This window comes from Epinephelus lanceolatus, chromosome 8 (assembly GCF_041903045.1).
Source record: "Epinephelus lanceolatus isolate andai-2023 chromosome 8, ASM4190304v1, whole genome shotgun sequence".
Taxonomy (NCBI): Eukaryota; Metazoa; Chordata; class Actinopteri; order Perciformes; family Serranidae; genus Epinephelus; species Epinephelus lanceolatus.
Window position 1 is genome coordinate 42,779,465 of NC_135741.1, and position 13,121 is coordinate 42,792,585.

At 38.7% G+C, this 13,121-nt stretch overlaps 1 protein-coding gene across 2 annotated transcripts in view; it reads left to right on the forward strand.

Moving 5' to 3' along the window:
• Positions 1-10,572, forward strand: part of pex10 (peroxisomal biogenesis factor 10) — a 43,703-nt gene extending 33,131 nt beyond the window's left edge. Inside the window, exons 4-6 of one of the 2 annotated variants that reach the window (XM_033628805.2) lie at positions 6,774-6,940; positions 7,957-8,092; positions 10,209-10,572. In XM_033628805.2, the coding sequence (XP_033484696.1) occupies positions 6,774-6,940; positions 7,957-8,092; positions 10,209-10,277 (372 nt within the window). In that variant the 3' untranslated portion in view covers positions 10,278-10,572. The remainder of the gene's footprint in view (positions 1-6,773; positions 6,941-7,956; positions 8,093-10,208) is intronic. The other variant, XM_033628807.2, reaches the window with a different exon arrangement.
• The last annotated feature ends 2,549 nt before the right edge of the window (positions 10,573-13,121 follow it).

A 13,121-nucleotide genomic window follows, 5' to 3' on the forward strand; every position in this document is an offset into this window, starting at 1 on the left:
TTAATATTATTATTTCATCTTTTATAATAATTATTGTGACTATTCTGAAGCACTTTGTTACCTGTTTGTTATTTGTTTTATTATTACTATCATCATTATGATGAATCATTTGTCTTCAGAAAGTTGCCATTTCAAGACAAAAAAAAAAAAATAATAATAATTCTGGTCTTCCATTTATCAACAGATTGGCCATTTTCCAACATGTATATAACACTTCTATGAGAGCCAAAGTCATTTAAGTCATTAATTATTGTTGGTATATGAAAATGTTGACAAAATCTACATTTATTTTTCCTGTTAGTTGCTGATGTTTAGTATATTGTGTGTGTATATTAGGTTTTTAGTGGTAAAGTCTCAATTAGCTGTAACTCACAGAAGAAAAAGGGTATTTGCACAAAACTTCATATGTAGCTTCAAAACACCGAAGTACAACTTTTCACATTGAAAAAAAAAACTGCCCTGGTTGACTGAGATATTCAACAAAACACAAGTTTTCTTTACTGGGAAATTTTATTTTTTTGTGAAATATGGCATGCTCATTCAAAGGTCATGCATAAATGTGATTTTACACTGCATCAGATAAAATGGTAGATTTTCCTGAATATGGTGTATAATACTTTGTACTACCTGAAAAAATAAGCTCAATATGGACAAAATATAGAACTATTTCCAGGCGTTTTTAGGTTGGGTTAGTCTTTTAAGAGCTGCACCCAAATAGTGTAATGTCAGCAGCAGATCTAGGAGAGCTGTGGTCTATGACACTATTGTGTTCATATGGCGCCCCCTGATGGAGAATATTTAGATAATCCACGATGTGGCGAATATAGGATATATGAACAGGAAGCAGTGGTTGTGTGCAAATGCTGGCATTAAAGAGAACAGTCCATACATCCAAAAAAAAGCAAAGTGTCCTCCTTTTCTTTATTACGAGACCCAGATACATTAGCTAGGTACAAATAGGATAGGCCCAGTACTCTATGTCATTGTTTTCTCTCTGCTCAATTCCTACAACATTGCTTTTTGTGTTTATCTTTCTTAACCCCACCTGAACAACCACTAGTCTATAAAAATGTTATGTTTTATGTTTCCAAATCAAATGAAATCAAAATGATAGTAGGCCTATTTACCATATTGTTCAACCAGGTGAAGTTCCAAAAACATAGGCTAATCTGTGGCATTTTACTAAATCTAAAATAGGCCTACATGTGCCGCCCTCTTCAAGGGTAAAAAATGTCCTGACATCATGTTTGTTTCACTTATGTTGTAGGATGGGAAGTCATCAAATATTAGCAAAACTCACAGAGTGAGAGAGACCTGCAATGTCTGTTTGTCAGTCTGTCAGACTGTCCTGGCCATAATAGTATTAAACTTAAAATCTGCACCATATCATTAATGATTAACAAGACTGAGTAACTACATTGGAGTTGGAACCCAGGATCAACTGTGTGAACATACAAGGAGTTATACATGTAAGCAGAAAGGAGAGTGGAGAGAAACATGATGTAAAGAGAAAGCTTGGGTAAATGACATGCAGTAATCATTTCGTCCATCGCTGCTTACTTGGGTGACATGCATAAGATTTGTCTACTTCTCATGAGAATTGTGTCATATAACACACGTGGCCTGCGTCTAGGACACAATGCAGCGGATAAGGCACGGCGACTTGTTGTTGACAAACTCCTTGAGGAAACTGACATTCTTTGTCTACAAGAAACTTTTCTTGCTAAACAGGACCTGGACAAGCTTAACTCTGTTCATAGTAACTTCCATGGGGTGGGGGAGTCAACCATAGATTTGAGCTTGGGGTTGGTTCAAGGCAGAATACCTGGAGGTGTGGCCATTATGTGGCATAAAAAATATGACCCTCTGATCAGTGTGATTAGATTGAGAGTAGACTGGTGTGTTGCAATAAAAGTTTCTTATAATGGTAATGTTCTTATCATTTTGAATGTATACACACCTTATAAATGTTCCAGTAACGAGGACGAATATCTTCAAAAGCTTGCTTTTATTGGCTCTTTTATTGAGGAAAATGAATGTACCTGTATTTATGTAATGGGTGATTTGAATGCAGATATCTCTGATAGGAAGTCTGTGTTTGGCCGATACCTAGTTGAATTTTGTCATGATAATAAGCTCTTGTTAACAAGTAAGATCCATTTGCCAACAGATAGCTATACATATGTCAGTGAGGCTTGGAATACAACACCCTGGCTAGATCATTGTGTAAGCACAGCTGATGCCCATGAATGTGTGGATAAAGTTGAGATTTTGTATGGGTTTGCAACAACGGACCACATGCCTGTCTCCATTATGCTCAATGTAGAAAACCTACCTACAATGACCACGGATGATAATCAGGTTAATCATGGTGGGAAAATTGAGTGGGCTAAACTCTCAGAGAACGACCTGCTACATTATCATGACTTGACTGAGAAGACCATAGGTAACATTGAAATTCCATATGATGCTATAATGTGTGATAATTTCAACTGTGGTATGCCAAATCACAAAGAAGAGCTATGTGTACTATATGACAGAATTGTGCAGGGTCTGAATGAGGCTAGTAAACCACTCATTCAGAGAAAAGCAAAGAAGTACAGCTTCAGGCCAGGCTGGAATGAGTATGTGGATGAACTCCACCAGCAAGCCAGAGAAGCTTTTAAAAATTGGGTTATCGCTGGTAAATCAAGGCATGGACCTGAGAGTGAAATTAAAAAGAAAGCTGTTGCTAGGTTCAAATATGCAGTACATTATATTAAGAGGAATGAACTGACTCTGAGAGCAAATGCATTGGCTAGGAAGATGCAACAAAATGATGTTAATGATTTTTGGAATGAAGTCAAGATTATGAATCATAGTAAAATACCTTTGTCCTCCAGTATGGAGGGGGTAAGTGGCAGTGTAAATATTATGGAATTATGGAGAAGACATTACATGGAGCTTTTTAACTGTGTTAAAAGTGATGTTTTTACTGTTGGCGATGTATCTCATGATAATGTGGTCATAAGGCCTGATGATATAAGTTACGCAATTGGGAAATCGGCTTTAAACAAATCCTGTGGCCTTCATCTGATCTCTGCACAGCATTTGAAATTTTCATGAATGAAATTTTCATTTTCAAGAATGAATGAATGAGTGAATGAATGAACTAGAAAATTTCACATGAAATTTTGAGTGTGCCTGATGCTCGCTGCCAACTAGTATCCCCATACCAATATGCTAATTATTAATAGCAGTAAATGTATCACTGTGTGTCTGTGTGTGTGTGCATGCCTGAATGTGTGTATGTTCATGTGCTGTCGCGCGTTTGTGTATGTGTGAGTCTGTTTGTCTGTCTGTGTGTATGTCCACTTACAGATAGAAAAAAACGCTTAACTTAACAGCTAAAAAAGACTGCAGTCTAAAATGTCCAAGATGGACACAGAAAGACAGAGACAGACAGACCCAGACAGGCAGACTGACATATATGTAATTACCTCTATATGATGAGGCTTTAACTGCAAAGAAGTCAGGTTGCTGAAATATTCAAATTTGACTGTGCTGTGACACACAGACGATTGGCCGAACGGCTGGAGTTGATTCAGCCAATCACCAGTTGGCAATGGCACAGTCAAATTTAAATACACCAAGTAAAGGCAGAAACTGAGCCAAAAGTTCCTCTCAAACTCCAACTGTTTAATGAAAAACCGTAAGTGCTACAGCTACAAAAAGCACACCGTGAGCGAGAGGACAGGATGCGGATCACAAAGGTGTAAATTTCATTTCTGTGGTGTGAAAAATGAGGACAGAGCCATGATGGACATAAGTGGAATGGTCTGCTTTCTTCCAGAAATTTGGGCTCTCACTTAACATGGGAGTGAATGGGGCAGTTGGTTGGACTTGTTGTCCTTTTAGACCACCTGCAGCCAAAACCCTAAATCCATTTTCTTCAGTGGTCGCACCTCTGTGACTGGAACGGCTTTTCCTACAATTTGGTGTACAGTTTGTGTATGTAGAGTGAACGATGTGGCCGCACCAGCGAGTTTAAGAGAAAATTTCTTGATGATTTAAGAGGTGCTGTGCACTCTAGCGATGACATCACCCACTCTAACTCTCAACATTCCACGCAATACACACCCATTATAAATTCTGAGAAGGGCTGAAAATTTCATGATTTTTAAACAGCTGGTGTAGAAAAACTAAAAGAGATATGGAAAATATGAATCAGTCACTGAAAGTTGATGGCAATGTCAACATCTCAGAGTTGGAATGGAGTTTCTACGTGAATGTATGAGTTCGTGAAGTGTGGGTGAAGATGAGTGAGTTTGAAGGATTTTCTCATTGACTTCCATTATAACCAAGTTTCAGAAAACGCTGAATATTTTGGAAAGTTTGAATGGGATTGAAAAGTTGAATCATATGTAAAAAGTCAAGGAATTGCTGAATATTTTCCAGTTTGAATGGAGTTTCTAGCTGAAAGTATGAATCGGTAGTTACCGTTTGAAATTTTGTGATTTTTGAAGATTCCGTAACTTATTTTCAATGGGAAAACGGTTTGGGAAAAAAACGGGAATATCTGGGAATGGCGGTCTCAAAATCATTTTTTGGGTGTGTTCTTGGTCCCCTTCTGATGATATTTACCCAGTTTTGTGACGATCGGAAAAACGGTTAACATTTTACAGGCGATATTCGCTAAGCCCGCCCTTTCCAAGGACACTTTGCTTGACAGCAGCCGTGTTTTTCGTCCGATCTTGCTCATTTATAATAGAAATGAGTGTCTCGGTCCCCCGATGCCTCATAACAAGTTTGGTGTTGATAGCACAAATATTTCAAAAGCTTATTCATTTTATTGTTTTTAACATTATTAAAATTAGCAAAAATTATGTAAGGGCGGCGTTCATGGTGCAAGAGGCTTTTTTGTAGAGGACTATCAGGAGGATGTGTGTGTAAAATTTCAAGTCAATAGCACTTGTGGTGCGGCGGGCAGAGCCTTTGAAGCTTTACACTATGTTATAGCGCCCCCATAAGGCCGATTGGGACCAAATTTTTTGAGCAGTATTTGGATGTCATTTATAGTCCATGTACCACGTTTCATGTCCCTAGGTCCTTCCAGCTGGTCATAAATTAATAAAACGCAAATTATGACGGTTAATGACGAATAGGCCACGCCCACTTTCACCTATCAACATGGCACTCAAGATATTAGTTAATAGCCACCCCTAGAGCATGCATACCAAATTTGGTGAAATTCCATCCAATGGTCTTTGAGATACAGATGTGTGGCATTTATAGCGCCCCCTATAGGCTGAGCTCAAAATGCTTTGGTAGGCAGCTTCCAAGTCTCGTTGTGGACCTACCCACCAAGTTTGGTGATGATAGGTCAAAGGGTGTGGGAGTTATGGCCAATCAATTCACAGCGAAGATTCATTGGTCCGTGGCGGCCATGTTTTTTGACCAATCTGGCTCATTTGTAATAGAAATGTGTCTTGTCATCCCCCAAAGCCGTGTACCAAATTTGGTGTTGATGGAGTCAAAATTGTAAAAGTTTATGTCATTTTACTGTTTTTCAAATTATGCAAATTAGCAAAAAATCTAGTCAGGCGGAGCTTAATGGTCCCAGAGGCTTTTTTGTAGAGCACATTGAGCTGGACCTGTGTGTCAAATTTCAAGTCAATCAGACTTATGGTGTGAGGGGCGTTGCCTCCCAAAAAAGTCATTTTTAAGCCTTAATTACAGCGCCACCATGTGGCCGACTGGGCTCATATTTTAATAAAAGTTGATGCACATCATTTCCAATCATTGGGCCAAGTTTCAGGTTTCTGGCTCATTCCAGCTCACGGGAATTTGAGCTCAAGCGGCAGACAACAAATAATAATAATAATAATAATAATAATAATAATAATAATAATAAAAAACCGGTACAATCTTAGAAGGGTTCTACCCCTTCAGGGTTAGAACCCTAACTACTAATGGCAATAATCACAACAATGACATCAAGTACCCTCACTATATCTAAAATGTCAGGAAAAAAAGGAAGAAAAACCTAAATAATAATTTTACAGCTCAAATGTAATAGTAGTGCTAAAGACAGCATTTACAGTGATTGAGAGATTGAACAGAACAGAAAAGTTTCACATTAAGGTTCATAAAGTCAGGGCGGCAGGAACCCAGATAAAAAGGCCTTTCTATTATTTGGTAGGTTTGCTATGTAGTTGCGGAGGCTTTATGTCATATTTCAAAATAACAGTAGTAATAGTATTAGCAAAAAAATAGTAAAAGAAAAAACATTTTCATTGATGATTTTTTCCCAACATTTGTGGCGCCCCCTATGGATGACGCCGCCCTTCACATTCACCTATACTACCTCTGCCACAGGCCAGCACTGTAAGAATGTGTGGGCTAATTAACAAACAGCTTCCAGTAAAACACAGTATCATTCAGCACCACTGCAAACAGCCCAAAGTGATCCCAGAGTTGAATCAACATTTTTCTAAAACAGTTTCAACACAAACAGAACATTGTAACTTTCATGATGGAGGATTTAATGTTGTACTGTTGGATTGGACTGCACTGGTTTGAGCTATGTGTGTATGTGACCTTGCAGAATAAAGATGATTGATTACTTATTACATTTCATTTTAAGAGATAATGGATACTGTTTTTACTTCAAAACCTGAATACATTGAGTATGTCCTACATTTTCCAAATGATCCTCCAACATTTATGTAAATCCTCACCCCTACAGATCTTAAACTGCCTGTCTATTATTAACTGAATGTGTGTGTGTGTAGCTGCGTTTGATGGGGCTCAACAGCGATGATGGGACCATCAGAAGCAGCTACAGGCTGCTGGGGGTGGTGTCCCTCCTCCAGCTTCTCATCACTGTGTGTCTGCAGCTCAACAACTTTAGACAGAAGCAGAAAGCCAGGCAGGAGTGGAAGCTCTACAGGAACCTCAGGTACAGCACCAGGCCCACACCAGAGGACATGTGTAGGACGTCCACTTACAGTCAATATACATGGGGCGCGTACACGATGCGCAGGCGAGGCTGAGTGGGGTTTTTACCTGTGAGACTATGTCTCTGTAGCATGTGGTTGCTGTCAGCTTCACTGTGTGCATACTGAGATGAGACAAGTGATAATGCAGTTTTTTATCCAGGGTTTGGGGGTGTGGGCTATATTAACTGGTACTAAAGTAATAACTGGATTATTTTAACTACAGGATGCACTGATTTGATTGATTTATTGTAATGTAAAAACACAGACAAGGTTGTTCTGCAGCTTCATGTTACCTCTGGTACATTGAAATATTCAAATCATTTTAAACACACCACACGGGTTTTTTTTTTTTACACAGCTCTATGTAGTTTTAGAGGAAAAATAAATAAACCAGCCAAGTGAAAATAGAATGGACAAGGGTGGCTTCCGTGGTCAGTGTATTAACTTCAGTTGATTATTACAGTGGAGCTCTACTGCACGCATGTCATGGCAGACATGTTGCATTGCTTCCGTGTCCCATGAATTTTGGCCATTAGACCCCACCTCTGTCTAGTCTTAATGTAAGGACAGAATTTTAGATTAAAACAACCGATCTTTACTCTGCAGTTTAATATTTTTAGTGTTGAAGTGAACAGACTTTTGTCAGTATCTCAAATAGTGTTCTAATCAAAGACATTAGAAGTCATCCTCCATGAGGAAAATTGTCAGTAGCTGCTTAGATGTCTGCTCTGGACAGCACAGACCTGGCAACAGTCAGTTGAAATGGTTATCATCAGGTCATTTCTTTTTGTCTGCAAGCACTCATCAAGTGAGTCATAAATAAAATTGTGAATGCTGATTTAAGATTTCCAGTCATCACTAACCAGATCAAGATCAAGCCAGTGCGAGAACTACTGGACATTTAGTGGTAGAGGTATGGTGTAGCAGTAAAAGAATGAGATCCATGATTCGACCTCTTTGTACTGTCTGTCTCCAGTCCTCAGCACACACACAGGTCTGGCCCCAGAGCTGCTAGCTGTATCCTGTGCCTGGAGGAGAGGATACACTCTACCTCCACTCCCTGTGGACACCTCTTCTGCTGGGAGTGCATCACAGAGTGGTGCAACACCAAGGTTTGGCTTATTTCATGATGAGCACAATTCATGCTATTTTAAAACAGCTGTCACACCCAATCACTATTTCAAACTGTGTTACATAACTAATTGTTGGGAATTAACAACAGTCATTTTGAGGTATTGCGCAATTATGGTTCGAGGTCTATATCTATTATATATTTCCCAGAGGGATGTCAATGGTAAACCACTCATCAGTTAACTGCTGAGAATATTTTGACTAGTTATGCATGTTGGTCTATAGGTTAATTTTGCTACTCTTCTAGGGGTGTCATTTTCAGTTATATTCAGAGGTGGGATTAAGTGACACGTGCAAGTCATAAGCAAGTCTCAAGTCAAAACCTTCAAGTCTCAAGCAAGTCCCAAGTCACTGTGGTGAAAATTTAGCAAATCAAGTCCTTGCTATGAGACCAGTAAGTTCAGTTGAGTCATCGGTCATGTCAAGCAAGTCACAAGTCAAGTCATATTCACAAACTCATAAAGATAATATAACATAAGCTGCAGCAGTCTTTTCTTAACATGCCACCGTCTGCCTCTTCTCAACTAAATTTATCTGACAGCTTCAGTTACTAGTTACTTTACAAATCAAGATTTTGCAATTGAAACATATAAAAATGTACAAGTACAGCTGGAACTATGATCAATCAATCAATCAATTTTATTTATAAAGCCCAATATCACAAATCACAATTTGCCTCACAGGGCTTTACAGCATACGACATCCCTCTGTCCTTATGACCCTTATGAGTCAGTTATTGAATTGACAGAAAATAAATTTGCCATTATTTTCATAATCATCTACGTCGTTTTTAATGCAAAAACATTTCATGGTTCCAGCTTCACTAATGTGAGGATTTTTTTGCTGCTTTTGTTTTTTATTATTTAGTATTTTTTATGTTGAGGTTTGAACTGTTGGTTGGACAAAACAAACATTATAAAGGTATGACTTTGGGCTTTGGGTAAGTGTGACACTATCTCTCACAATTTCTAGCATTTTTACAAACCAAACAATCGATTAATGGAGAAATAATCAGCAGATGAATCAATAATGAAAATAATCATTAACTAATAGTTGAAAATGAGCTCCATCTCAACCAACTGTAAAATCCTGCTTTAACATTAATGCATCAATCAATCAATCAATCAATTTTATTTATAAAGCCCAATATCACAAATCACAATTTGCCTCACAGGGCTTTACAGCATACGACATCCCTCTGTCCTTATGACCCTCGCAGCGGATAAGGAAAAACTCCCCAAAAAAAACCTTTAACGGGGAAAAAATGGTAAAAACTTCAGGAAGAGCAACTGAGGAGGGATCCCTCTTCCAGGACGGACAGACATGCAATAGATGTCGTACGAATCTAGTGTGCAGATACTTGTTTTTTATGCCTCGCCAACACAGAGACATAAATGTTTCTGGGCATAATGTTTTCGGGTTGTCCGTACATGCATTCGTTCCGTCCTTGTGAAAACAAAATATCTCAATAACACCAACAAGGTATTCCTTTAAATTTGACACAAACGACCACTTGGACTGAAAAATAAATTTATCAGAATTTTGTGGTCAAAGGTCAAGGTCAGTGTGACTTCACAAAATCTGTTTTTGGCCATAACTCAAGAATTCATATGCTAATTGTGACAAATCTTCACACAAATGTCTAATGGGATAAAATAATGAAGCAGTGACATTATATATCCAAAAGGTCAAAGGTCAGCTTCACTGTGACATCATAATAATCTGCAAAAATACTTTTTTGGCCCTTATTTAATGTCATATCTCAGGAATAGAAGGGGAGACATTTGGTCAGATACTGAATTGGTGACTCTAATCTTGGGTGTCTACCTTGAAACTGTGCTGATTGTATAGATCTTCTGTGCTGTCGGGGGAAAGATGTGTGTGAAGCATGTATGTTTTCACAGACATGGATTTAAACGTTAAGAGAAATTTGACTGGTACATGGAGGCATGCAACTGCAGGGCTCTAATTCTAGTTTTTTACAGAATCTGCCTCCCTGCACCTGCCCTTAATGTAGGCTTGAGTGTTCCCACATCAGTTTGTGTGTGTATGTATGCAAATATAACATTGTCACATGTGTGTTTGTGTTTCTCACAGGCGGAGTGCCCCTTGTGTCGGGAGAAGTTCCAGCCTCACAGACTGGTGTACCTGAGGAACTACAGCTAGAACTACAAAGCCTGATAATGCACACAAACAAACACAGTGGTGGACTGTAATGCTTTGTAGTGTCTGTGCTGTCAGGCCGGCCTCAGGAACATGTGGAGACATATCAGCGGTTTCCAGCAGTCACACAGAACTTTGTGCCAACATACTGTAGTTTCTAAAAATATTAACCTGTATATTCTTTTCATCCTTTTTTTTGCTTCTTTTGTTGTTCATTGAGAATTAAACGTTAGATGTTGTAAATATCACTTTTAATTTAATTTAATCTTTAACATATGCTAATAAAATGTGAGAAATGTCAAAATATTTGTCTATTTTGTTTATTAGGTTAGTTAAATATGAATATGATTCGAGGTGGTGTTGCTCTACAGTGATTAAAAGCGGAACATTTACAGATTACTGTTCTTTTTGGTAGAAAAAGTGTATGTAACAAAATGTAAACACTATACTTTTGTTTTTCTACCTATTTTTTTTTTTTACAGGTATAAGATCTCAGACTTTTTTATGCACTCAATATATTTATCTAAAATTATACTCACAGATTTGTTAAAATTAGTGAGCACTTTTTCTGAGATAATCCACCCAGCTGACAGGTGTGGCATATCAAGCTGCTGATTAAACAGCATCAGTACTACACAGGTGTGCCTTGGGGTGGTCACAATAAAAGGCTCCTCTAAAATATGCAGTTTTATCACACAACAAAATGCTACAGCTGTCAAGTTTTGAAGGAGCTTGCCATCGGCGTGCCGACTGCAGGAATGTCAATCAGAATGGTTCCCCTCGAACTGAATGTGCATTTCACTGCTTTAAGATGTCTCCAATAATCTGCCACGTCTTTACCGCCCTCCTGAAGTATTTGACATCGCGATGGGGTCTAATGACCAAAGACTTTCCACGTCTCATATTTTTGTGCACATGAAAATTAATATTCTTTTCTCTAAGAACGAGTCTCTCCTGATTGAAATGATGCTGTTTAATCAGCATCTTGATATGCCACACCTGTCAGGTGGATGGATTATCTTGGAAAAGGAGAAGTGCTCACTACCATGGATTTTAACAATCAATAAAATTTGAGAGAAATGTCTTGTGTGTGTATAAAAAAGTCAGTGGAACACTGAGGTAGACAGACTATGAAACTGTGAATGTAAAGATAATGCTTGCTGAAGTCAAACAAGTATGTATCGTCAGAACACCCTGCTGAAACCAAACAGATGCTCTATAAAAGGAGCATTAGCAGTTAAACTCAACATATTAATGATTATCTAGAGCTTTCTCACGCCCCAGACCAGCTGGCAGCACTCAAAAGTGTTTACACCCAAACATTGAGTCCCAACACTCTGGTGGCATATTCTCTGTCCTGTTGACAACCAGCCAGTTCATTTACACTGCTGTCATTTGGATAATCTGGTTTTCCCCTCCATGGGGAATATGGCTGGTGGTGGAAGCAGATGCTGCCTGACTAGCACTGATCCCCAAGCTCAATCATGTCTATTAGAAACACTGCTATGATGGATGTCTACTGCTCTTCCTCTTCTTTCTCCTCATCATTAACAGCCAGGCAGTTAGTGAATTACACCCTAAAATAGTATTAATTTGAAAATATGAAACTTTCCTCTCTGATTTTGACAGTAAAGCTGTGGATGTTGTTTGCTGGAGAATGATCTCCATCTAGTGGACAGAAAGAGACTGCAGGCTGGGAAACACTACCAAACTAGAAATGAGTGGTTAGTATTTAGTGGTTTGTATAATGCAGCAAACACTAAATATAACTATATAACTAATATAAGTGAGTGCATCCAGATGAATATATTCATTAGTGAAAACAAAAGACATGAGATTTTAGATGACATGTCAATGAACTGATATACATTAATTAAAATGCAGACTTCCTTCATAGTGACAGAGAAACAAACCAAAATTAGAAAACATAGTATCACCTAGAAGTAAATTTGTATATTACTAAATTGCGTTCATAATAATGTTGTGGTGACAACGTAATTGCTGCCTGGATGATATTCAGAAACTTTTCTTTCAGTTAATGAAAGTCTACGTACCACACTGGATTCACATTGAGGTAGTTGGGCTGGATGACGGGCATACAATGTACAGCAGGCACGTGCACAGATAGACTCCAGGTGGAACTCAAGCATCTACCCTTTTGCCCTTTGACTATATTATTTTTATATTATATGATTATATTTTAGTTTTTAAATTTGGCCCATGACATTAATTCATTCACAATTTAAAAGTGTGTTATATGTCTTACAACTGCATCTGAGTTGAGCCCCTGCCCCTCCCTCTTCAGCTTCCCTTGTGTCAGCCACACACAAATCGAGCGCACTGCAGACCAGCAACACGTTTCCCTCATCTGCTTTCATGGCCTAATCTGCCTTCATCTGTTTTCAGTATCAATGTTTTTTGCAACTTGCCAGGTACATTTATTATCAGCATTTTCTCACTATATTAATGGCTCACATAAGTGACCTAGCATTATGTCTCCTTCAAAAACGTATCTGCTGCTGATTGGCACCTTAATGTCAGCACCTGTGAGCATGGGTCCTGCTACAGTGGTCAGTTAGTGTCTGCTCCAAGAATCAGCATGCCACATTTAACTGATCTGGATATGGGTTGGTGATAGGGCAACTTCAACTGGTGTTCCGCAAAACCAAGTTGCGGCATTATTTGGAGTGGGCCCTAGTACCATCTGCAAACTGAAGGCCGAGTTCCATATAACGGGGGATGTCAGAGACAGGCCGCAAAGTGGGCGTCCCATGAAGACGGCACCTCAAGAAGACAGTTTCTTCATCCTGTCAGCACTTAGGAACCGTAGGCAGTCTTTTACAGGTT